A 27,093-nucleotide genomic window follows, 5' to 3' on the forward strand; every position below is an offset into this window, starting at 1 on the left:
ATGAAGTGGCTACTCATTGCACTCGCTTGCATTCAGCTTTCTGAGTGTTTAATCAGGCAGGAAATGATCATTTTATCTGTATCTATGTATCTAAATTTCCATTCTTGTGTAGTGTTTCTTTGTACTGCAGTTTCTCTCTAACAGGATCAGTAGGAGATAGTTTTAAGTTCTCTTTCCTTTTAAACATTTGCACATGAAATATTTCTTCCATCGTCGTCATGTTCCATGAGATAATTCAACGTACATTTATTAACATACCTCTATCTACTAATTATTTACCTGCTTCTGACCATCTCCTTCCAAGCATATTACAGAGATCAATATAGCATCTGCGCTAAATTATCAAAACCGTCCCCAGTCATGTTGAGCCTTATGACTTGCATTTGAGCAACTTAAGCTTTTGATGTTTTCTTGCCCAATCCAAACTTTCTATACTTTACCTTGGAGTAGATTCTGAAAACCTATTAATACAGGATTGCATAATTTTTATAGTACAATCTAAAATAGTCCATCATTTCCTTGTATCCGTGAGTTGCAACCGACGTATGCAACAAGAGGTTGCACCTTTAACATGATAAAATGGGCAATATGGTGTCCTGGCAGTGAGTTCTCTTGGTAATTTTCCTTCGATCATCAGCATCAAAAACAGGTTGACTGTTTATTTTTCTCATTGCTGTTTGAGGGACTTTGCTGTGTGCAGAATGACTTGTGTTTGCTTAACAACAGTGTAATAATTAATAACAGTGATGGCGCTTCACAAACCAATTCACTCCTAGTGAACTGCTTTGGGATATTTCTGAGTAAAGTTCAAAAGCATTACATAAACACAAGGGCCTCGATTTTAACTCCTCCCTCCAGCCTGGAGGAAACTGAGTGGTGGGGGGCTGTTAAAATGGAGCGGAGAACCTACCCACTTCGTTCCCAGCCCAATCTGACCCAATTTCATTTTAAATTGCAGGCGGCAAGGACACCCTCCTGTATCCGCTGGGGTCCTCTTAAAATATGCATATTGGGTCCTGATGACATCATCGGTGCCCCGATCTGCGATTTTAACCTGAGGCCTGAGCCGGGGAGCACTGGTGACTTTCCCGCCAGAACAAACCTGCTGAGGGCTGGATCGAGGGCCAGAAGAGGCCCAGGCAAGGTAAGTTCTTACCTTTCAGTGTAAAGTTTCCATGTGGGCCAGGAGCAGGATTGCTCTTCCGAGCCCCACAAATAAACCTTGAGCCTCCCTTGCCCTGGGCTTCCCCGCCCCTCTTCCCCTGATTGCGACCACCACTGGACCGCCTACCCCCACTCGCCACACCGCCTCACCATTTAACCGGCTGTCGGAGGACCGTTCCCGCGTGTCCCCGGCCACGGCCTCTTGCTGCCCGAATTCCTGCTCCCGCCTGCTGGCCAGGCAGTGATTCCTGCCGGGTTTGAGCGGCAGTACGAGTCTGAATAAAGAAATGAGCCCGGGGGTTAAAATCTCTCCAGGCCTATGCATGCGGGTTTGTCGTGCTCCCCGGATTCCCCCAGCCCAATTCACCGATCCCTCCACAAGTTAAAATCGAGGCCCCAAGTTCCTTTTCTTTTTTCTTTCTACACCTATTTCAATTAACGTTCAAGCAGCTGCTGTTTTGAAGTAGGTTTTTGTATCTCTGATTGACCTAATTTTGAACCATTGTTACAATGCTAGTCCCGCAATCTGCAGAGTTTAATTAAAAGACTAGGACATGTTGCTCACAACTTTGATTCATCCCCTACTGTGTGTCATGTTTATCTTCACAGAGTTCCCTTGATAAAAGGTAAATCTACCCGTAAGGCTCTTGAAGAACGTGGGTTACTTGGGGAATTTCTGAAGAATCACCCACACAATCCATACTCCAAATATGCAGGACTCTTCAACAGCCAGTCCCTGGCTTCAGGCGAGCCACTTAGAAACTATTTCGATGTAAGTAATCGCTGTCATTTTTGCTGAGGAACTTTAAGGGCAACTTCACTGATCCCGGTGGAGAGTTGAGGTCGAAGGAAACTTAGAGATCCAATGCTGCAAAGTAGCAGCCCTATCTTCTGAGCACGGTGCACCACTGGGAGTGCAGCATTGGTGAATTTACCCTCAAGTTCCATGTCAGTTGTATTTATTGCAGTAGACCTCCATAGCTTTGCACCGGTTATTGGACGCATGGGGTTAATTTTGACTTTGGGAGGTAATGTAAAACAGGCGATATGGGACTGGCCACCCATTATACACCTCTCCCAATTTTGGCTTCCACTGAAGTCAATGGAAATTAAAATCAGGGCAGCTGAACAATGGGCTGATCTGATTTCCCCCATTATACACTATCGCCCAATGTTATCATTAGCCCCCCACCCCTTGTGTTATTCAAGGAATGTGTTATTAAAGAGTAGATCTCCAGAATCACAGGGCTGGATTTTCATTGAGGAGTCGGGTAGGAGGGGGGATTACAACTTTCAGGGTTGTAGTCCCGCCTCCATCAAGTTCTAGCCAACCCACACGATAATGACTTGATTGACCTTGTTGAGTCCGCCCAGCAGGCTCCGCAGGCCAATTAAAGGCCACCCGGCAACAGGTGACGTCACAGATTGATATTTCATCTGTCAAGACCATTTGACAGATGAAATATCAGCGTTTCACAGCTGTTTGAAGCTGTCAAACACTGACAATCTGTACTCCAAGTTAATTCCTTCCTGTCAGGATGATTTAGAGATCTCCCCGGAACAGAAAGCTGAATGCTGGAACTTTTGACAGATCGCGGCCATTCTGCTTTCTGTGCCGGTGAGATGAGGGACTGCCGAGACCTGAGGGAAGGAAAGCTGTAAAGGTATGTAAATGTAAGTAAAACTTCTATAAACACTTTAAACAGACCAAACACACTTACCTCTGCACTCCTGCACCCATCACTCACCTGAACACCGGACATCTCGACCCCTCCAAGCCCTTCATCCCGACGGCCCGCCTCGGTAAATTGGCATGGTTTGCAGCCATTGGGAATCTCACATTTCAACAATGAAAATAGGGATTAGGCTAAAAACTGCCTGTTAACTACCTGCAGTTAATTGGCACTAATCCCCTTCCCACCTCGGGGAGGTGGGTCCCAGTGCGGGTCAGGTACCTGCCTCCTTTGAAACTGGCAAGGAGGTGGGTTGGGGGTGGGATGGGTTCGTGCCCCCGATTTCGGGAATTTAACCCCCCACACGCCTCCAATCCCGCCTTCACGGCCCATTGAAAATCCTGCCCTAGATCTCCAGGATCACAGAGTCTAGGTTATGTGACTTGATGGACAATATACTACATTAATATAATTAGAAATTATATTTAGCATTGAAATATTCCTGAAGAAAATAAGAGTAGGTAAGATGTTTTTAATTTTAGCTGCAAGGCATTCTGTTTCTACGAGATAGGTGTGCATTAATCTAGATCTGTAAAATTTTCTCAAGAAAGGAAAATCAATGCAGTTACAACAATTTGCATTTATATAGCACCCCTGATGTAGAAGAACATCTATGAATAATTTTGGGAGCGGGGAAACAGCAAAGATCAAGCAGGGGGTCAAGAAACACAATGGGGCAGCTAAGCCTTTCGGTAGTCTTTGAATGGGGGGAGAGGGGTAATGAGGTGAAGTAGTTTGTGGAGAGAACGTCAGAAAACAGGAGCAAAGTGAGTGAAAGAAGAGTTTTCAGGGCTGATTGTAACTCTTGGCAAGAAGCCGGTGGGAACAGGCGGCGTTCCCGCCTGGGTGGTTTGAGTCGGAGGCCGGATGGATTTGAACTCTAAAGTAGAGCTGGTTCTTCACTCTCTCCAGGAGTGGAGTTTGTGGGCTGGGATATACGACTGGAGAAGATCACTCAGATAAAGTGCAGTGTGACTGAAGGGATTTGAAAATGAGGATGAGGGAGCCAACAAGCTGGGAGGCAGGGTAACAGTGACAAGGACAGGAGTGATGAGCACTCAGGAACTTTGGAGCAAAAACTCGACCACAGAGCGGTGAACTAACTGAAGCTTGTGAAGATTGGAGGAGGGGATGCATTTGAGAAATCGATACCTGAGGTGATGAAGGCATGGATTAGGGATTTTGTACCGATGCGAGAGAGGTAGGGTGAAGTGAGCAACATGAGCAGTCTTGGTGATAACCACTTGGGATAAGAAAGTCAGGTCAAAGCCGACCACAACCCAAATCCAAGACTTGATGGTGTGGCGAGCAGTCACACAAGACAGCAACAGCCTGAAGATGAGAGTGGTGCCAGAGAGATACGTGTTGTTGGTGTACAAGTGAAAACTGATGCTGTGCTTCTAACAACATCTAGGGTTAGGGTTAGGGTTAGTCCAAAACATCCTTTGTTCTCAATCATACAGGTCTTTCTGTTCCTGTGACGAGGTGCACTGGTTTGCAGGGGTGCAGTGTGGGGAGGAAAATCGGGCAAACTCCTATACAGGCACATGCTCCTTCCAACCTAATTTGCTTCTATGAGCTGCGCCTAGACAGTCCAATACACCTGAGCACAGGAACATGAATATCTGCCTCAGTGTGTGTCTATATGCACTGAAATTTAGTACGGTAACACTTGGTAAATTTTAACTTACCTTGTTTGATCTATAAAATATTCTGACAGATGTATTATTTTGGAGCAATCAGCATTGGAACCCCACCACAGAGCTTCACCGTCCTCTTTGATACTGGCTCCTCCAACCTTTGGGTTACATCAGTTTACTGTAACAGCCAAGTATGCAGTAAGTATACGTAAACAGTTATTCGACTTCCCAAGATTTCGTTGGCATTTTCCACTGAGTGATCTGGGCATTGATTGGGAAAGTGTTCCAAGGGCACAATCAATTGATCACCAATTAAAGGACACATAAACTTACAGAAGGTGGCTAAGAGCGTTAAGGGTAAAAGTATTTGGTGGATCCAGACCTTCTGAAAATACAGCCAATTGATTCAATGTGTCAATGTATATGAAAATACATTTGTTAGAGTTGTGAGGCCTGGTGCTTTGTTTCTTCAAAGATTTGACTTACAGAAGCCCACATTTGTCGACAGGGACAGTGGCAGTCGATGTACAAGTGCCACCAGCACAAAGCATACTCCTAAAAGTTGATCCCATTTAGCAAATGTAAAACCAATTAGGTCAAACTTTTAATCTATATAGTAATCATCAATGCTGTAAATTAAAGCCATATAACCAACTGACTACTTACGCTAATTAAAACACACACGGTTATGATTTCTGTTCGATGAGTTTGTGAGATAATTGGATAATGGAATTTAATCACATTACTACAGTGTCATGCCAGTTAGGAAGGATGCTTAATAAAAGAAAATAATGCCAGAAAAAGGTGCTCTGGGACAATGTAGTGCACTGGCCTTTCACTCAGAGAATTGGGCTTAAATCCAGCCCATACTGCGTCAGCCATGGCTCAGTTGGTAGCACACTCGTCCTTCTGAGTCAGAAGGTTGTGGGTTCATAGTCCCAATCCAGAGACTTAAACACCAAAATCTAGGCTGACACTCCAGTGCAGTACTGAGGGAGTGCTGCACTGTCAGAGTGTGCCATCTTTCAGGTGAGACGTTAAATCGAGGCCACATTTGCTCTCTCAGGTGGACATAATAAATCCCATGGCACTATTTCAAAGAAGAGCTGGGGAGCTCACCCCGCTGTCCTAACCAATATTTAACCATTATTCAATATCACTAAAACAGATTATCGGGTGATTATCATGTTGCTGATTGTGGGAGCTTGCTGTGCGCAATTTGGCTGCAGTGTATCCTACATTACAACAGTGACTACACTTCAAAAGTACTTCATTGGCTGTAGAGCACTTTGGGACGTCCTGAGGCTGTGAAAGGTGCTATAGAAATACAAGTCTTTCTTTTTTTTTTCGCGTTGATGGGCCAAAGGTCTCCTACATAAAATCAACTTGGGCCGTCGTAACCTAGTTCCTCATGATCATGGGCCCACAGGACATGAACTGTGTCCTACTGTGACACGAACTGGCAATCTGACTCAGAGAAGCCATACGATGGTTGTACGGAGAAACGGAAAATATTACATTGGTGTGTTACAGCAGAGGCCCATTGTTGGGACAGCACAAAGGTAGCTTTCCTCTACATCTAACCCATGCTGTACTTGACCTTGTGAGCTCTTGATGCTACTGCTAGTTGTCTGATATGTAAAGTGGTTCAATAGCCAGCACCAACATCCCTCACCTAAATGAGCGCAAAATTCAACAGAAACAAATGGGGCTACAAATAAAGAATTAGAAAGAATATTTTTGGTAAGATCTATCCTTAACTCAGTAGTGGAATAAAACAACGAAACCATTAAATTAAGTGTTATGAAGCATGTACTATTTTTGCAGTGAACCACAAGAGATATTCACCAAGCAAGTCCTCAACATATCAGACAAGAAACCAACCGCTCTCCATTCGGTATGGTGGAGGCAGTATGGCTGGGGTCCTGGGCTATGACACAGTTACTGTAAGTATAATGTAACTTTTACTAACAACGTTATGACAAAACAATGTCAAAATTCTTAAATTGCCCATTCAAGTCAGAGTTCCCTGAATATTAATATCTCCTACTATCAGATCCAATACATTCTTCAAATGCAGGCATAGAGTATTGGTTAGTTGAATAGATCATGTTGCAACAAGCCAATAGGGGGCTTTGTAATGTTAGAGGCCTCTTCTGCATCACCGATTTCCTTCACCCCACCATTGGTGGCCATGCTTTCTGTTGCCTAGGCCCTAAGCTCAGGAATTCCCTCCCTAAACCTCTCCGCCTCTCTACCTCTCTCTCCCCCTTTAATATGCTCCTTAAAACCTACCTCTTTCACCGAGCATTTGGTCATCTGTCCGAATATCTCCTTATATGGTTCGGTGTGAAATTTTGTCTGATAACGTTCCTGTGAAGCCCCTTGGGAATTTGTACTGCATTAAAGGCGCTATATAAATGTGAATTGCTGTTGTTGTTGGGTGAAGGGCTTCAGCATGGTAACAGGAGTCAATATGTCAATGGGACTTATACTTTTTAGGCTAATTTATAGGTTCATATAAATGAATAGAATTCAATCAAAGATATTTAGAAATGTAGTGTTCCTACTGTCTCATTTTTTAAATTAAAGTCAAGCATTATGACCATTCCTTATCGTTCAGCAGTAACATGTCCTACAACAAAGAACTAAAAATCATTGGCCGTTCACTTTTAATATTTCTGAAATTGCCAATGATACAAAGCTAACGAATGTCGTAGACTCCAAAGCTGAACAGGAAAAACGACAGGAGGATTTCAATATACTTGGAAGTTGCTATCAACAGTGAAAAGAAATATATTCTCAAATCTTCAGGGGTCCGGGTCACAACCTCACCCTGGACCCCAAATGGGGCCAATACGCACTGTTGCTGACCTCTGACCAGGTCAGTGAAACCACAGCCAATGATACGCCAGGTTCTTGTGAGGTCAGGAGTGCTCAGGAACAGCTGTGGATTTTCAGAACCCTGTATCAATAAAGCTAGATTGATTCCTGGGATGAGAGGATTGTCCTATGAGGAGAGATTGATTAGATTGGGCCTATACTCTCTGGAGTTTAGAAGAATGAGAGATGATCTCATCGAAACATATAAGACTCTGAGGGGGATTGACAGAGGTTGTTTTCTCTGACGGGAGAGTCTAGAACTAAGGGGCATAGTCTCAAGATAAGGGGTTGGCCATTTAAGACTGAGATGAGGAGGAATTTTTTCACTCAGAGGTTGTGAATCTTTGAAACTCTCTACCTCAAAGGGCTGTGGATGCTGAATTGTTGAGTATATTGAAGGCGCAGTCAGATAGATTTTTGGACTCTAGAGGAATCAAGAGATATGGGGATCTTATTGAATGGCGGAGTGGGCCCAAGGGGTCGTATGGCCTACTCCTGCTCCTAATTCTGATGTTGTGTTCTAAACTGTCAATACTGAATTTTGTTATTTGGTAAAGTATCAGCCCGATGAACAACAAACATTTTGTCGTAACATGTAAGTAATGTGTGACCTGGATAAGAATGCGCTAATGTGTTTGTTGATGACTCTCAGTACAATAATTCTTCAGAACAAGTGTGATAAATTCATGTAGTGAGACAAGGACTCGAAGAGGAGAGGTATTAGGATTAATAAGAGTACTTTATTAAACGACTGCGAAACAACCAGACAGGCTTGCATCCAGGCATTGCACCTTTGCTGACCTTGACAGGAAGCAAACCTCTGACCTTAACAGGAAGCAAACCTCTGACCTTAGCAGCAGCATTGGCTACAGCACCACCTGGTGGATAACCTTAATCATAACATCCCAGATTACTGTATCCCTCCCCCCTTAAGATTTCAGTATGAATTTCTTAACAAACAACCATTCCTGAGGGTCACATAAGGAGTCTCCATTCATCATGTTCCATACTTGACGAATCTAACAGTTCAGTATCAATCTATCTGGTGGCTTGCGAGCCCTTTGTGAACGTCTAACAGTAAAGTCCCTGCTTGTTTGTGGTGAAGCCACCAGCTGCTCCTGAGCAGTGCTCAGAGTATCTGACTCTGCAACGATGGTTTCCTCTTGACGAATAGGTTCCTGTGGAATTGTCTCTGTCCCTGGTGGTGGCACCACAGATGCACTTTGATAACTGGGGGCAACCCTGTCTTCAGTCATTGCATCTGGAACCTTCATTTCAATTTCCCCTTGTCTGGGAAGTATCTGACCTACATGTCTGCATACTACCCTACCATCTCCCAACATGACCTTCTATGATACTGGACCTGTCATTGAGTCGATGAAGCCAGGAATCCACTTTGGTCCATAACTGATATTCCTGGTAAGGACCGCATCTTCTTCTCCAAAACTTCGGCTCTTTGTTCTTTTGTCATGGTTCTCTTTTTGTTTGTTTTGTCTGTTTTCCATTTTCCTTTTTAGGTCTGGGTGGACAAGGTCAAGAGTGGAGCGTAGTCTATGACCTAATAACATTTCAGCAGGAGAGAGTCCTGTGGTGGATTGAGGTGTTATTCTGTAGCTGAACAGAACCCGTGACACTTTGGCTGCTAAACTCCCTTCTGCACTTTTTTTCATCATCTCCTTAAATGTTTGTATGGCTCTCTCTGCAAGTCCATTCGGGGACGGATGATGTGGAGCCGAGGTCACCTGCACTATGCCATTTTTTCTCAAGAACTCTTTTGTCTCTGTACTCACAAAACAAGTGGCATTGTCACTCACCACGATCTCCGGTAGCCCTTGATTACTGAAACTCCGACGCAGGCAGTCTATAGTATTAGTGGCGGAAGCAGAATTTACAGGATAAACATCCATCCATTTGGAATATGCATCAATGATTATGAGGAACATCTTCCCCATGAATGGACCCGCATAATCTAAGTGCAATCTTCTCCATGGTTTATCTGGCCACTCCCAGGGGTGGAGAGGAGCCGCTGCTGGTGCCTTCCGGTGTTCCTGACAAGTGCTGCATGTCTTGACTAGATTTTCTATCTCCTCATCTAGCTTTGGCCACCACAAATAACTCCTAGCCAAGGCTTTCATATGCGAGACCCCAGGATGACACTGATGTAGTTGCTCTAGGGTAGACTGTCGTGCTGGCTGTGGAATAATTACTCGTGCTCCCCACAACACACATCCTGCACACTCAGCTCTGTTTTCCTGACACTGTAGGGTGTGAAGTCAGCCCCTTCCGGATGCTGCGGCCATCCCCATACCACATATTCTTGAACTCTAGACAGTACTGGATCTTTACCTGTCCATGTTCTTACTTGCTCTGCAGTCACAAGTGCCGTGTCAGTGTCCTCCAACATCAAAAATCTGTCCTCTGGAGCTGCACGGATAGGTGTGCCTGGCAGTGGAAGACGGCTCAAGGCATCTGCGTTCCCATGGTACTTGCCCGCCTTGTAGACGATGACATACTCATATGCCCTCAACGTCACTGTCTACCTCTGGATCTGGGGTGACACCATCTGTGGAACTGCTTTCATTTCATTGAAAAGAGAGAGAAGAGGTTTATGATCGGTGCATATGGTGAACTTCCTGCCATATATGTACTTGTGGAACCTCTGTAACCCAAACATTACTGCTAACCCCTCTTTGTCTAACTGGGAATAGTTTTTATCCGCTGGTGTTAGAGTTCGGGACATAAACCCTATTGGTCTTTCAGTTCCATCTTCCATGCAGTGTGAAAGAACTGCCCCCACCCCGTAAGGTGAAGCATCACAAGAGAGAATGATGTCTTTCTCTGCATTGTAGTGAACCAGCACATCCGACAACAGCATCAGTTTCTTGGACTGTTCAAATGAAACCCCCTGCTCCTCTCCCCACTGCTACTGTGTCTCCTTGTGCAGTAGTTTGTGAAGAGGTGCTAACACAGTTGACAAGTTTGGTAAAAACCTGTTATAATAGTTCAGCAGTCCCAGGTAAGCTTTTAACTCAGCCACATTTGTAGGAGCAGGGGCGTCCTGCAGTGCTTGTACCTTCTCCTTGAGTGGATGGAGCCCGGTGGTGTCCACTCTGTGTCCCAGGAACACTGCCTCATTCCCCAGGAAAGTGCACTTACTCCTCTTGAGCCGGAACCCTACCCTCTCCAATCTCTGTAGTACGTCTCTCAGAGTGCTCAGATGCTCCTTCACGGTTCTTCCCGTCACCAGAATGTCATCCAGATAGATGGAAACATGTGGAATCCCTTGCAGTACAACTTCGATTGTCCTCTGGAAGATAGCTGGACTAGATGAGACACCAAACAGTAAGCGGTTATATGTAAACAAGCCCTTGTGTGTATTTATGGTGACATACTTCTTTGATTTGTCATCCAGTGTAATCTGCAAGTAGGCATGACTCATATCCAACTTTGTGAATTTCTTTCCTCCAGTCAGGTTTGCAAAGAGATCCTCTGTTTTGGGAATCGGATACTGCTCTAGTTTGGACACCCGATTGACTGTCAATTTATAGTCTCCACAGAGTCTTACCGAATTGTCCGGTTTTAAAACAGATACTATGGGAGCTGCCCATTCCGAACATTTCACTGGCTCCAGTATGTTCTCTCTCAATAGACGGTCAAGCTCAGCCTCTACCTTTGGCTTCATGGCATAAGGCACAGGTCATTGTTTAAAAAACCTTGGCGGTGCCTCCTTGTCTACATCAATCTTAGTTGGGGGGCCATTAAATGTGCCACGTTCCTCCTTGAACACATTCTCATGTTCACTCAACACTTCTTGCAAAGTCAACTGTTTGCCCGCATCTATTTGATGTACTGCTCCCCAGTCTAATTTAAGTTCTTTTATCCAGCCCCGACCTAACAGGTTTGGTCCGGTACCCGATACTATAACTACAGGTAGCTGTTCCACTGTGTCCCTGTGTTGCACAGTTACATTAGCTGTACCTAATGTCACTACTCGTTCACCTGTATATGTTTTAAGATTCAGGGAGCAAGGCTTTAACTCTGGAACTTTTGCATGGTTCCACAATTTTGAGTACTCTGCCTTGTTCATTATGGACACGCCGCACCCTGTATCCACTTCAAAGTTCACCTTAGAGTCATTTACTGTCAGTTGCAATGTGATAGGAGCCACTTTTGGAATGTTCTCTAACATGCCATACATTATGAACATGTCCTCTTCTTCCTCAGCTTCCCCGGTGATGTGGTGTGCTCCATGTTTTTTCACTTCTCTCCCTTGGTTTTGCTGTCCTCCCCCTTTTGGTTTGGATTCCTCCACAGGTGATTTCGCCCTGCAAGCTCATTTTATTTGTCCTTGTTTCCCACACTTGTAGCACTTTTCCTCCAGAAACCGGCATTCACTCGCCAGGTGATCACCCTTGCATCTATAACATGCCTTCACATGCTCACGTTATGGTTTCTGACGCATGTTCAACCTGTGCACAACAACCTGACCTGCAACTTGTGTAGCATTAGCCCTGTCTGAACCCTGTATTTCTTTTACATCTCGGTTCGCTGTCTCTAAGGCTTGAGCAAGTTCCAATGCTTTTTCATAAGTAAGCCCAGTCTCGGATAATAATCTGCACTGCATTCAGTCATCCATTATTCCGCAAACTAGCCTATCTCTCAGCATTTCCTTCAGGTTGTTCCCATAATTGCAATCTTGTGCTAATTTACGCAACACCGCTACATAGTCCATTACCTCTCTTCCTATTTCCTGTTCCTTGAATTAAACTTGAACCGCTGTACAATCGCACTAGGCTTAGGGTTGAAATGTTCTTTTAGCAAGGCCACTAATTCAACAAATGATTTGTCTCCAGGCTTTTCAGGACTGAGCAGATTCTTCATCAAACTGTAGGTTTGGCTTCCCACTGAACTAAGCAGAATGGCTTTCCTTTATCCGGCATCATTTATTTCATTTGCTTCGAAAAAATAACCCAACACTTCACAGTATTCCTCCCAGGTTTGTGCTTGACTATCAAAAGCGGAAACCGTTCCTACCATGGTAGCCATGCTCTCTTCCAGCTGGTAGCTAACCATAGCTCCTAATTCTGTTGTTTAAACATCCTGGCAGACTTTTCTTCTTTATTCAGAGTCCTTTAGTTACCTCATCGCCAAATGTGATAAATCCATGTAGTGAGACAAGGAATCAAAGAGGAGAGGTATTAGGATTAATAAGAGTACTTTATTAAATGACTGCGAAACAACCAGGCAGGCTTGCATCCAGGCATTGCACCTTTGCTGACCTTGACAGGAAGCAAACCTCTGACCTTAACAGGAAGCAAATCTCTGACGTTAGCAGCAGCATTGGCTACAGCACCACCTGGTGGATAACCTTAATCATAAAATCACAGATTACTATAACAAGTTAGCTTTTTTCTTTTGTCTAGGTATCGAACATAGCTATCAGTCAGCAGGAATTTGGTTTAAGTGAGTCTGAACCTGGGAATTCATTCTACTACGCTTCGTTTGATGGAATTCTCGGATTGGCCTATCCAAGCATTGCAGCATCAAGTGCCACACCTGTGTTTGATAACATGATGGCTGATGACCTGGTGGAACAGGACATGTTTGCTTTTTACCTGAGCAGGTCGGTTTTCTTACCTTCTTATACTTACATCTCCATAGTTCCCTGCTTAAAATAGTGTATTTACTTAAGGCCACCACAGAACCTTCTTTCTTTAAAGCCGATGGGCCTTTTCTCGCCCTTCCTTGTGTTTGTTCTCTCACCTGGATGAACTGTTTTCATGTCAGGTGACCTCTCCACCTTCTAGCAAAGTCCGAAGCACATCCAACTGGATCCCAATGGACAAATTCAACTCCTTTAGATTTTTTAATTGATTTATCGATCCAAGATGGGAAATTGGATAATTGCAATCTCTTTCAGGGATTATGGAAAGAACAACATTTCATTCCAACCAGCACAGTGAGGATCAAGTTTTCTTTTCTTATTTATTTCGCAAAATATTGGCTTGGGTCTAATTTCCACTGGTTAATGAAGCCACATTGGGCCAGCCAGTAAAACATATTGTTAATCAGGAATATCTGAATCTCTGTTTATGCTCATTTCAATAACATTCTGGTTAAATTGTTTTACAGAGAGGCTGGTCAGTCCGGAAGTGAAGTGGTATTTGGTGGATATGATGAAAACCACTTTACAGGTCAAGTTAACTGGGTGCCCGTCACTCACCAAACTTACTGGCAGATCAGCTTGGACAGGTAAATGACTGACCCATTTCACAATTGGCACGCATTCTGTAAGAATCAAGTTGCACTCAACATTGCAAGTGTAAATATTAAATACAATGGGGTAGCAGTTGCGTTAGTGTGATAATACTGCAACGCCTTTCAATGATCAGGAATAAACACAGGGAACGAGCTAACTCAAGGATAGCTTCCAGGTCACAATTGAACCATTGTTTAAGTCCAGCCTGAGCAAACAGAGGCTCAATCCATCTAAGGGTAAAGTTATTGCAGACCATTGCTCGCCGAGAGCACACACTCGGAGTACTTGGAGAATCATGTGCCAAGAATCCATCCTGCATGATTTGCTGTCCATTAAAACTGACTGATTAAAAGTAATGAACGAGAAATAGGGCCAGCTGCTCATTAGACGTGCGAGAGTACAAATTGGACCTCGTTGCACCTGTTTTAACAGAGGTAAAATGGGCACAACAGGCCATTCTCAGGGGCCAACGTCCCATGCCCATAGGATGCCTGGAAAATGTCTGACCCAATATTGGAATATTTAAATTTAGATTCACCTCTTTGGTTCAGCTCTGCTTGTGTTTTTCACAAATATCGTACTTTCAGGGTTAACAACAACAACTTGCATTTATATAGCGCCTTTAATGTAGTAATGTGTCCCAAGGTGCTTTACAGGAGCTTTATCAAACAGAATTTGACATCAAACCACATGTGGACGTATTCGGGCAGATGACCAAAAGCTTGGTCAAAAAGGTATGTTTTAAGGAGCGCCTTAAAGAAGGAGAGAGAGAGTTAGAGAGGCGGAGAGGTTTAGGGAGGGAAAGAATTCAATCAACTGTAACCACCTTTTCCTCTTTCAGAGTGACAATCAATGGGCAGGTTGTGGGCTGCAGTGAGGGCTGTCAGGCAATTGTTGATACTGGTACTCCTCTGCTCACTGGTCCCCGTGGACCCATCAGCAAGATCCAGCAATACATTGGTGCGACAGAAGGAAACTATGGCGAGGTAAGCCTCTATGGTACTGATCAGACTTTACAATGAACCAAAGGAGGTTGCAGTTATATATTTTTCATTTTGTAGTATTTATAAGGTGATGCTTTATTTAAGAGTTTTGTTCTTAAAAAATTAAAAAGCGAACTGAATCAATCAGTAGCGTATATTGTCATTTCTCTTCTGCTATTGCTCTGTATTACAGAACACCCTTTAGAAGCACTTGTTTCTGACTTTCCTAGCTAGCTGCAAGATCCAAAAGAATCTCAGGAATCAAGCTTAGCTCCCATCAAAATGACTAAATTTAAGGCCTGTTAAACCAGGAGTCTATGGGGCTTCCACTGCCCTCCCACTGTAAGTCAGGTGGAAGAGCGCCTGTAGGGCTACAAATTAGGCTGGTCCCGCCTTTGGGTTAGGGTTTCCCAGGGGTCTTGCGAAGGGTGGAGCTTCCACCAACTCCAAGCAAGACTACTGATGTAGGAGGGCTGGAGATTCTCAATGCTGGGAGTTCCTGTGTGCCAGGTAAACCCAGCCTCTCAAAGGCCCAACGGATCATCAATGCCGGGACACCTGGTGAAACCAGGCTGCTAAATGGTGGATGTGAGTCCCACCGAGGGAACTGGGTTGCAGCCTGCACCCCCAAAGAAAGGGTAAAAATATATTTTTAAAATTTGACCCCCTTACGAAGGGGGCCAGTGGAGGCATTTTAACTCTCATCTTGTGGGGTGTTCCCCCAACAGTTTTTCTTCCACAAGCCCAGCAATCAACAGCCATTTTTACAGCCTCTGGGGGCAGGTAGATGGCCTCCATACACTCTTAGGTTGCAGGGAACCTCCCCACATACCTCGGAATATCCACCGGGATCAATGACGCAGGTTCCTCGCGGGACCATCTTGGCACTTGTGCTGGAATGTAGCCACAGCTGCTTTTAAACGTGACCAACTGTACATCCAATGATTACATCATTGATTTTATTATTTAACAAGTATTTCCTGCAATGCTTCTCTGAGAACATTCGACTGACGACCATTATTAAATACTTCACCCTTTTTACAGTACTTAATCAACTGCAACAATCTGTCCAACATGCCCGATGTGGTCTACACAATCAATGGAATTGACTATCCCCTTTCTCCATCTGAATACACAGTCAAGGTATGTTTTTGTTTTAATTCGATAAATCTGACTTTGAATGGTTTGACTATGTTCTCTGACTTCAGTATCCAGTAAGATTGCTTCTCAGTTAACTGTAAGATAAGAAAATGAGCAGAAAATTAATGAAAATGTACAAAGTGGTAAGATTGAGTAACTACACTACATTTAGTTTAAAAATGAACTTCCATATCAATTAATAAAGCAAGAGAAGATGTTAATGTTTTATTTATTCATTCTTTGGATATGGGCGTCACTATCAAGGCCAGCATATATTGCCTATCCCAAGTTGCTCTTGAGAAGGTGGTGGTGAGCCAACTTCATGAATCGCTGCTGTCCGTGAGGTGAACATACACCCAAAATTCTGTTAGGAAAGAAGTTCCAAGATTTTGACCCAGCAACAGTGAAGGAATGGTGATATATGTCCATGTCCAAATGGTATGTGACTTGTAAGGAACTTGGAAGTGATGGTGTTCCATGGACCAAAAAACATAGAAACATAGAAGATAGGAGCAGGAGTAGATCATTCAGCCCCTCGAGCCTGCTCTGCCATTTAATGAGATCATGGCTGATCATCCAAATTCAGTACCCTGTCCCTGCTTTCTCCCCATATCCCTTGATCCCTTTAGCCTTAAGAAAAATATCTAACTCCTTCTTGAATATATTTAATAAGTTGGCCTCAACTGCCTTCTGTGGTAGAGAATTCCACAGGTTCACCACTCTCTGGGTGAAGAAATTCCTCCTCATCTCAGTCCTAAATGGCTTACCCCTTATCTTTAGACTGTGACCCCTGGTTGTGGATTCCCCCGCCATTGGGAACATCCTTCCTGCATCTAGTCTGTCTAGTCCTGTTAGAATTTTATAAGTTTCAATGAGATCCCCTCTCATTCTTCTAAACTCCAGCGAGTATAAGCCCAGTCAACCCAATCTCTCCTCATACGTAATTCCTACCATCTCAGGTATCAGTCTGGTGAATCTTCGCTGCACTCCCTCTATGGCAAGAACATCCTTCCTCAGATAAGGCGACCAAAACTGCACACAATACTCAAGGTGTGGTCTCACCAAGGCCCTGTACAACTGCAGCAAGACATCCTTGCTCCTGCACTCGAATCCTCTCGCTACGAAGGGCAACATACCATTTGCCTTCTTAACCGCCTGCTGCACTTGCATGCTTACCTTCAGCGACTGGTGCACAAGGACACCCAGGTCTCGTTGCACTTCCCCTTCTCCCAATCTATTGAGTTCAGATAATTATCTGTCTTCCTGTTTTTGCCACCAAAGTGGATAACCTCGCATTTATCCACATTATACTGCATCTGCCATGTATCTGCCTAATCACCTAACCTGTCCAAATCATACTGGAGTTTCTCAGCATCCTCCTCACAGCACACACGCCCACCCAGCTTTGTGTTGTCTGCATACTTGCAGATATTGCATCTAGTTCCCTCGTCTAGATCATTAATATATATTGTGAATAGCTGGGGCCCTAGCAACGATCCCTGCGGTACCCCACTAGTCACTGCCTGCCACTCAGAAAAAGACCCATTTATTCCAACTCTTTGCTTCCTGTCTGCCAACCAGTTCTCTATCCGAGTTAGTATCTTACCCGCAATCCAATATGCTTTAAATTTCATGCTAATCTCTTATGCGGGATCTTATCGAAAGCCTTCTGAAAGTCCAAATACACCACCTCCACTAGTTCTCCCTTATCTATTCTACCAGTTACATCCTCAAAAAATTCCAGTAGATTAGTCAAGCACGATTTACCTTTTGTAAATCCATGTTGACTTTGTCCGATTCTGTCACTGTTTTCCAACTGCTCTGCTATTACATCTTTTATAATGGACTCTAGCATTTTCCCCACTGCCGATGTCGATGCCGATAATTCCCCGTTTTCTCTCTACCACCTTTTTTGAATAGTGGGGTGACATTAGTCACCCTCCAATCCATGGAAACTGTTTTGGAAGATGACTAGCAATGCATCTACAATTTCTAGGGCCACTTCCTTAAGTACCCTAGGATGTAGACTATCAGACCCTGGGGATTTATCGGCCTTTAATCCCGTCAATTTCCCTAACACCATTTCTCTACAAATACTGATTTCATTTAGTTCCTCCCTCTCATTCGACCCTATGTTGCCCGACATCTCTGGGAGGTTATTTGTGTCCTCCTTTGTGAAGACAGAACCAAAGTATGTATTTAATTGGTATGTCATTTCTTTGTTCCCCATTATAAATTCCCCTGATCCTGACTGCAAGGGACCTAAGCTTGACTTCATCAATCTTTTTCTCTTCACATATCTGTAGAAGCTTTTACAGTCAGTTTTTATGTTCCCACAAGCTTACTCTCATACTCTATTTTCCCCCTCTTAATTAATCCCTTTGCCTTCCTTTGCTGAATCCTAAACTGCTCCCAATCCTCAGGTTTGCTGCTTTTTCTGGCCAATTTATATGTCCTCTCCTTGGATCTTGTGCTATCCCTAATTTCCCTTGTTAGCCACGGTTGAGTCACCTTCTTTGTTTTATTTTTATGCCAAACAGGGATGAACAAATTCTAATCCTCGACATATTGGTCCAGGAAACCATCCCGTATACACGCCAGGAATTCCTCCTTCACAGTATTGTTACTAATTTGGTTAACCCAATCTATATGTAGATTAAAGTCACCCATGATAATCCCTGTGCCCTTATTGCACGCATCTCTAATTTCCCATTTAGCGCCATCCCCAACCTCAGCATTACTGTTTGGGGGTCTGTATACAACTCCCACTAACATTTTCTGCCCCTTGGTATTTCTCAGCTCTACTCATACGGATTCCACATCATCAGAGCAATAGTCTTCCTTAAAATTGTGTTAATCTCCTCTTTAACCAGCAATGTTACCCCACCTCCTTTTCCTATTTGCCTGTCTTTCTTGAATATTGAATACCCCTGGTTGAGTTCCCAACCTTGGTCACCCTGGAGCCATGTTTCCATAATTCCCATCATATCATATCCATTTACATCTATTTGTGCAGCTAATTCATAAGAACATAAGAAATAGGAGCAGGAGTAGGCCAATTGGCCCCTCGAGCCTGCTCCGCCATTCAATAAGATCATGGCTGATCTGATCCGAACCGCCAATCTACTATCACAGAACCATCTCCTGAATCTAACAGAATTAGACACATGAAATAGGAGCAGGATCAGGCTACACGGCCCCTGGGCCCGCTCCGCTACCCACAGGGCCATGACCGATCCGAACCTAGACTCATGTCCAAATTCCTGCCCGCTCCCCGTAACCCTTTATTCCCTTTACTTCTAGGAAACTGTCTATTTCTGTTTTAAATTTATGTAATGATGTAGCTTCTACAGCTTTTTGGGGCAGCATATTCCATGGACCTACCACCCTCTGAGTGAAGTAGTTCCTCCTCATCTCAGTTTTGAAAGAGCAGCCCCTTATTCTAAGACTATGCCCCCTAGTTCTAGTTTCACCCATCATCGGGAACATCCTCCCCGCATCCACCCGATCCAACCCCTTCACAATCTTATATGTTTCAATAAGATCGCCTCTCATTCTTCCTAACTCCGATGAGTAGAGTCCCAATCTACTCAACCTCTCCTCATATGTCCATCCCCTCATCCCCGGGATTAACTGAGTGAACCTTCTTTGTACTGACTCGAGAGCAAGTATGTCTTTTCTTAAGTATGGACACCAAAACTGTATGCAGTATTCCAGGTGCGGTCTCACCAATACCTTGTACAACTGAAGCAATACCTCCCTATTTTTATATTCTATCCCCCTAGCAATGAAAGCCAACATTCCATTGGCCTTCTTAATCACTTGCTGCACCTGCATACTAACCTTTTGAGTTTCGTGCACCAGGACCCCCAGATCCCTTTGTACTTCAGTACATTCCAGTTTCTTGTCATTAAGATAATAACTTGCTCTACGATTTTTCCTGCTGAAGTGCATAATCTCACACTTTGCAGTATTGTATTCCATCTGCCAAATCTCTGCCCACTTACTTAGCCTGTCTATATCCCCTTGCAGGTGTTTTATGTCCTCCTCACTCACTACTTTCCCTCCCATCTTAGTATCATCTGCAAACTTTGATATGTTACACTCGGTCCCCTCCTCCAAATCGTTAATATAGATTGTAAAGAGTTGGGGACCCAGCACTGACCCCTGTGGAACACCACTAGTTACTGATTGCCAGTCCGAGAATGAACCATTTATCCCAACTCTCTGCCTTCTGTTAGATAGCCAATCCTCTATCCATGTCAGAATATTACCCCCAATCCCGTGATTTTTTTTATCTTAAGCAATAATCTTTTGTGTGGCACCTTGTCAAATGCCTTTTGGAAGTCTAAATACACTACGTCTACTGGTTCCCCTTTATCCACCCTATATGTTACTTCCTCATAGAATTCCAGCAAATTTGTCAAACATGACTTCCCCTTCATAAAACCATGCTGACTTTGTCCTATTAAATTATGATTATCCAAATGTCCTGTTACTGTCTCCTTAATAATGGACTCCAATATTTTACCTACCACAGATGTTAGGCTAACCGGTCTTTAGTTTCCAGCCTTCTGTCTACTGCCCTTTTTAAATAAGGGCGTTACATTAGCAGTTTTCCTTATTACGAATGCTCCTCACATTAAGACACAAAGCCTTCAGGTTTGTTTTTTTAACACTCTTAGACATTTTAGAATTATTATTTACTGTGGCCATTTTTGATTTAAACCCTTGATTTATCTGACTGCCACTTTTGCTTTTCTCCTTCCTGTCTTTTGCTTCTATCCTCGTTTCCCTTTCCTCTGTCTCCCTGCATAGGTTCCCAAACCCCTGCCATTTTAGTTTAAACCCTTCCCAACAGCACTAGCAAACACTCCCCCTAGGACATCAGTCCGGGTCCTGCCCAGTTGTAAAATGTCCAGTTTGTACTGGTCCCACCTCCCCCAGAACCGGTTCCAATGTCCCAGGAATTTGAATCCCTCCCCCTTGCACCTGCTGCTCTCGTCCTTCTAGGTGGTGGAGGATTCGGGATTGGGAGGTGCTGTTGAAGCAATGTTGGTGAGTTGCTGCAGTGCATCCTGTAGATAGTACACACTGCAGCCGGGTGTGCCGGTGATGGAGGGAGTGGGTGTTTAAGGTGCTGGATGGCCTGTCGATCATGTGGAATGCTTTGTTCTGGATGCTGTCGAACTTCTTGAGTGTTGTCAGTACTGCACCCATGAATGTGTAATGTAGAATAGTGTCTGTGTCACATCGGTGGACCGATTGAGAGACTGATGGACCAAAGAATTTACATTTTTGTGAATTTTGTGATTTAACATAGCATAGTGATCACTAAAGAGGAAAACATGGAAATTCTTTTCATTTTTTATTAATATACACACCGAAGAATCAGAATTGGCAACAAAGTAGTTCTAGGGAACTGACTCTCACACTTTGCATTTCTTCCAGGAGCAAGATGGCTGCTTAAGTGGATTTGAAGGATTTTATCTTCCATCCTCTTCTGGAGAACTCTGGATTCTGGGAGATGTCTTCATTGGGCCATACTATTCCATCTTTGACAGAGGAAACAACCGAATGGCCTTTGCCCAAGCTGTCTAATTTGATCATCCAAGATTTCATTTATTCATTTAAGGCACATTCAGATCCCATTTTGTGGCCTTCGCTCAATCATCCGCCATGATTGAAGCACTGGACCATAAGGTAACAAGAATTCAAATAAAACCCTGGTGAGCCTCTGGTTAAAGAGTACTCAAGCTCATCTGATTTTGCATGAGATGCAGCAAAGAAAAATCCCTAGAATAAAGTCAATGAACTGAAATCTTTTAATTAAATCGGACCAAACTGACCTACAAATCCAATGAATGGCTCATCAAAATGTGCTTTAAATTGATAATCTTGCAAAGTCAACCTTGGATGACAAACTGCTTTGTAGATGCACTGCAATATTGTTTTCTCCTTTCTCTTGCCTAGAACCCTAATTGAGGACCTGCCTGAACGTTGGACTGAACCTTTCACTGCTATGTGCAATTGATTGTATGAGCGATGGTCCATTCCAGAGTCAAAAGACATCTCCATTTTAGGTATTTGCCTCTGTGGTGAATCCAGACTTGTGGGTGGAAAGCACACTGTATGGTGTTAGTAAAACACATGAATGTGTTTGTATGAAATTCCTCTGTCCATTATGAACAGATGTGTTAATCACTCTTAAAGCAGCAGATAAAGGATCTTCACGCGAGCACATGGCGGGGACTTTCCACCTGCGCGGCGTGGGTGGTAGATTGGCGTACAGCATTGCCCTTCGCTATAGAACCTGCCCGATTTTCAGAAATGGCGGGCGGGAGTTTACCCGCCCAGAGAGTGAAGGTGACAATTATCCCCATTGTGTTTGTTACTAATATCACGCAGTGTGATTTCACCTTGTTGGTGTATGTCAGGTATTTTCTGTCTTTTTTGGGGGGAACTTTCATTTCTTTATTACAGCATCTCAGCAAAAGCAAAAAGACAATAAACTTAGAAGTATTGCAAACATTTTTTCTGTTGTTTCTCTTTTTTTAGCTCTGATTGTGGGTTGGGATGTGGGCTGCACCGCACTTCAGTTACAAACTCATTAGCCCTCGGGCCTCATCTGAATAATCTGAGCAAGCTGTCAACGACTGTCTCGCCCTCATTTACATACGTATGGGGCTTACTGCCTGTCTCAGGCAGACACCAGGGACGACCGCGAAATGGCTTGTCCCAAGTTTGGGTGGGATGTTTTTCCAGCCCTCCTTGGGGCCCAGGACATTGGTCCCCAAAATTGGGCCTCATTGCATCCACTTTATGGGCATAAAATAGGCGCAACACGGCCCATATTCTAACCCCAGAAGTCCAAAGTCACCCAAAGCATGCTAGACTTACCATCTCATGTCTCAAATTAAAAGACAGAAAGGGAAGACTTGCATTTATACAGCAGCTTTCACGACCTCTGGACGTAACAAAGCGCTTCACAGCCAATGAAGTACTTTTTGAAGTGTAGTCGCTGTTGTCATGTAGGAAACGCGGCAGCCTATTTGCAGAGAGCAAGCTCCCACAAACAGCAATGTGATAATGACCAGATAATCTGCTTTAGTGACATTAGTTGAGGGATAAATATAGGCCAGGACACCGGGGATAACTCCCCTGCTCTTCTTTGAAATAGTGCCATGGGAACTTTTACTTCCACCTGAGAGGGCAGACAGGGCCTCGGTTTAACGTCTCATCCTAAGGACGGCACCTCCGACAGTGCAGCACTCCCTCAGCACTGCACTGGAGCGGCAGCCTAGATTCATTGTGCTCAAGCCTCTGGAGTGGGACCTGAACTCACAACCTTCATTGACTCAGAGGCGAGGGTGCTATCAACTGAGCCACTGGCTGACACTCCTATACTTAATTATATATTGTATCCCAAAATACTGTTTCCAAAAAAAATCTATCTAATTTGCATTCAAATGAATCGATCCTTTTTGTCGTGCTCTGATATCACGATGACCCACGCTTTCATTTCTGGGTTTTGCGAAGGTCACAGGTCATGTACAAGCTGTAGCAGCTCCACTTCCGATTTCGGTGACCTGCCTTCTGTTAAAAGCAGCCTTCTCCTGCTGAGACATAGGAAATTTTCATTACTGACAGCATTATCTGGACATCTTCAATCATTAGTTGAGTCATCTCCCTATCTAGTAAGGAGTTGGATGGAGTAACAGTTTCTGTTGCTCAATGTTCTCTCATACATTCCAAGTGAAGTGTATGTAGATTATAACCAGGGAGATATTCCGAAATGGGCAACAGACTGCAGTATCTAATTTGAGGGAGGACATTACATGGTGGGATAGGATGCAGCAGGTTGTTTCCAAGTGGGTCACATCCAGCTTTATATGTGTAGGAAAGTCTAGCAGTATTTTGGGTACAATATATGAGGAGGACACAAAGGGCAGGATTTTCCATGCGGAGGCGGGATGGCGGTGGGAGAGCTGGATGGTGGGTTCCGGTCCCACTCACATCCACAGCCGCTCTCGCAAAAAGATTTTCCCTTGATTGGCGTTGGTAAGCCCGCCCTGCGGGGTTCTCAACCAATTAACAGGAAGCGGTGCTGATGACATCATTTGATGATGTGTCATCAGCCGGTTTCTTCCCCAGGAGACCAACACAGCCTGGTTGCACGTTGCACAGGAGGACACAAGCAGGGATGCCATCAGGAGGACCAGGCTGCAGCGGCGCCAACCTTTCAATGATCTCAGCAGATCATGAAACGTTACTGCAATACCATACTCAACCTCACCCTGCCACTCATCACATCCGCATCACTCTACCTTCCCTACCCTACTCCTGCACATCCTTACTCACACCAACTTACCTTGCACCTCCACCCATACCTCTCTCTCTACATTATCACTTCCCCATTTCACTAGCCACCCCTCACACTCCCCCTCATCCTACTGCAACATACCAACTAATAACACACAAGGATAGGCACTTGGGTGGTTTAGCTAATGTTCATGTGAAGTTTCTGGTAATGTGCTGTCAAACATTGAAATCTTTATTTTCAACACTTTGCGTTCTTGGACAGATTTGTGTGCACCTTTGGAAGTGGATTAGTGAGTTGCAGTGAATGGTGAGACATAACGGTAACCCCCCCTCCCCCCACAATGGTGATGAGTGTGCAAGGAATGGCTTGGGCATTGTAGGGATGGTTTATGGTGTTGGTGTGGGGTGGTGCCAACCTGGTGCAACATGTGGCAGCCAGGGAGTGCAGTGTCAAGTGAAGTAAATCTGGCTATGGTGAGGCCATCCCTGGCGTCCCGGGCTGCAATGTGGTCGGGTGCTGATGCACTGTGTCCTGTGCAGCATCAGTTGATTGCTTACCAACTTACCTTGCACCTCCACCCAACCCTCTCTCTCTACATTATCACTTCCCCATCTCACTAGCCACCCCTGCTAAGGTGTCCTGCTTCCAGATGTGCATTTAATAAGCTGCATTTTGAGGCTATTGCTGAACCCTTCTATCACTTTCTTTAACTTGTTTTATCGTTTCTGTTGTGTATGTCCCTTTAAGGGAATAACTGGTCTTAGACTGCAGTACCGGCAGTGACCAACCCTGTATAAAAGGCCCCAGCAGGCTTCTGTAGTTTCAGTTTCAAGCTGCCTCTTGTTCAAGTAAAGTACCTGTTAACTGTTCTCCTGAAGTCCGTGTATTATTGAGGCGCGGACTTTACAGTGGCGACGAGTAAGTTCGAACTCACCTGCAGTGTGGCATCATCTCACGGGGATCTCGCCTGAAAGGAAGGTCCTGGAAGGTCGTAGTCTGGGCAACGGGCGTCGACCGAGGGCAACCGCCCAAAGAATCCATCGGTGTTTGGAGAATTGCGGGAGAGACGGTGGTTCCAGCGAATCGTGCTGGTAGCAGGTAGCGCGCTGACCCTTCCGGACTGTGGCGGGCTCAAGCGCGATCGAGTGGCTCTACAAATCGGGCCGCGCAGCGTCGCCGGGAAAAGAAAACAAGAGAGAGAGGGTGGAGCGCACAGGGCACGGTCAGTGCTCGAGAATAGGACAGCGGAGAGAAACTAAATGGGTGGGAAGGAAAGCGAGATGCACCGAAGCTGCGGGTTGCCGCCATTACCCCGTAGAACGCTAGGAGCAGCGTGGCAGTAAGGGGAAGAAGCAAAAGCGCGGGAGACGCCATTTTATCCCGTCGGAGACGAAGCAAAAGCGCGGGAGGCGCCATTTTATTCCATTGGGGAAGAAGAAAAAGCGCGGGAGGCGCCATTTTAAATCGACCAAGATGCTGAAAAGTGGCAGTATCACTGCTTTCAACAATGAGGTTGAAGACTGGACCACGTATGTGGAAAGAATTGAAGTGTACTGCAAGGCAAATGAGGTGGCTGATGGAAAGAGGGCATCGGTATTATTAAATCTGATGGGTGCGAGTACGTACGGCCTATTGCGGAATTTAATTACCCCAGCTAAACCAATGGAGAAAAGTTTTGAGGAGATTGTTCATATCTTACAGGAACATTTAAGCCCTACACCACTGCTGATAGCAGAAAGATTCAAGTTCCATAAAAGAAACCAGCGCAAAGATGAGAGCAATGCTGACTATCTTACGGAACTACGCAAGTTATCGAAGCACTGCCAGTTCGGAGCAGGACTGGCAGACACCTTACGGGATAAGTTTGTCTGCGGGCTCCAGAGTGAAGGAACCCAGAAACGACTACTTTCAAAAAAGGACCTGACGCTAGAACAGGCTTTCAGCGTGGCAGTATCCTACGAAGCAGCAGCACGGGGAGCTGCGGAAATACAACAGAAACCACAAGAATACAGCGCTAATGAAATGGCGTATGGAGCCGAAAAGTGCTATCGGTGCGGCAGAACAACCCATGAGCAGAAGGACTGCTGGTTTAAAGACAAAATATGCAGGCAATGCGGGAAAATAGGACATATAGCAAGAGTCTGCAGGTCGGGAAAGAAGACCAACACGACAAGAACTACTAAGGAACAGTACAGGAAAGTAAAGAAACTGACAGATAGTAGTTCAGAAGACCAGGAGAGTGATAAGGACTCCGGGAGCAGGCGACTAAGTTGTTTAAAGTTACACAATGTGATCGCAAAAGAAGATCACCGAACCATTTGGGTCACCCTCATGATAGCAGGGTCCCCAGTGAAGATGGAATTGGACACAGGATCAGCCCTAACTGTCATGAATCGACAAGACTATGAGCGGCTATTCTCACACATACCCTTAAAGGACATGTCCATTGTATTGAAGACATACATGGGGCAGAAGGTCTACCCCAGAGGAAAAATAAGGGTGCCAGTTGACTATAACGGAAAGGAAACACAGAAACTATACATGTATATACTACGAGATGGAGGACCACCATTATTGGGACGTGAATGGATCCGAAGACTACAATTGGATTGGCATTCCATTCTGGCACTAACTGTGACTGACAAAAAAGATGATGACGCCGCACCTGGACGCCTCTCACAAATTCTATCTGACGCGGAAGCGGTGTTCCAACAAGGACTTGGGACTCTAAAAGGAGTAAAGGCAACCATAAAGATTGAGGATAACGCAACCCCAAAATTTTTCAAGGCCAGACCGGTGCCATACGCGATACGCCCAGCTGTGCAAGCTGAACTGGAGAGTCTGGAGTGTTCGGGGGTGCTGTCTAAGGTGGACTGGAGCGAGTGGGCCACACCCATTGCTCCTGTAATGAAGAAAGCATTGAGCAGCACGCCTGGGGAGCCAAGGAAGGTTCGCATCTGTGGGGACG

The 27,093-nt window shown here is 44.7% G+C and overlaps 1 protein-coding gene across 1 annotated transcript; it reads left to right on the plus strand.

Moving 5' to 3' along the window:
- Positions 1-22,301, plus strand: LOC147105099 (pepsin A-like). The gene is made up of 9 exons (XM_086011742.1): positions 1-56; positions 1,774-1,936; positions 4,618-4,735; positions 6,365-6,483; positions 12,844-13,043; positions 13,553-13,672; positions 14,521-14,665; positions 15,707-15,805; positions 21,221-22,301. The coding sequence occupies exons 1-9, from the start codon at positions 1-3 to the stop codon at positions 21,401-21,403; spliced, it is 1,203 nt and encodes a 400-aa protein (XP_085867868.1). The 3' UTR covers positions 21,404-22,301.
- The last annotated feature ends 4,792 nt before the right edge of the window (positions 22,302-27,093 follow it).

This window comes from Somniosus microcephalus, chromosome 18 (genome assembly GCF_052327205.1).
Source record: "Somniosus microcephalus isolate GS21.2 chromosome 18, FLI_Smic_1.0, whole genome shotgun sequence".
NCBI lineage: Eukaryota > Metazoa > Chordata > Chondrichthyes > Squaliformes > Somniosidae > Somniosus > Somniosus microcephalus.

Coding starts and splice junctions, on each gene's coding strand:
- LOC147105099 (XM_086011742.1), top strand. CDS start 1: ATGAAGTGGCTACTCATTGCACTCGCTTGCATTCAGCTTTCTGAGTGT. Junction 1,937..4,617: donor CACTTAGAAACTATTTCGAT/GTAAGTAATCGC, acceptor ATATTCTGACAG/ATGTATTATTTTGGAGCAAT. Junction 13,044..13,552: donor TTTGCTTTTTACCTGAGCAG/GTCGGTTTTCTT, acceptor ATTGTTTTACAG/AGAGGCTGGTCAGTCCGGAA.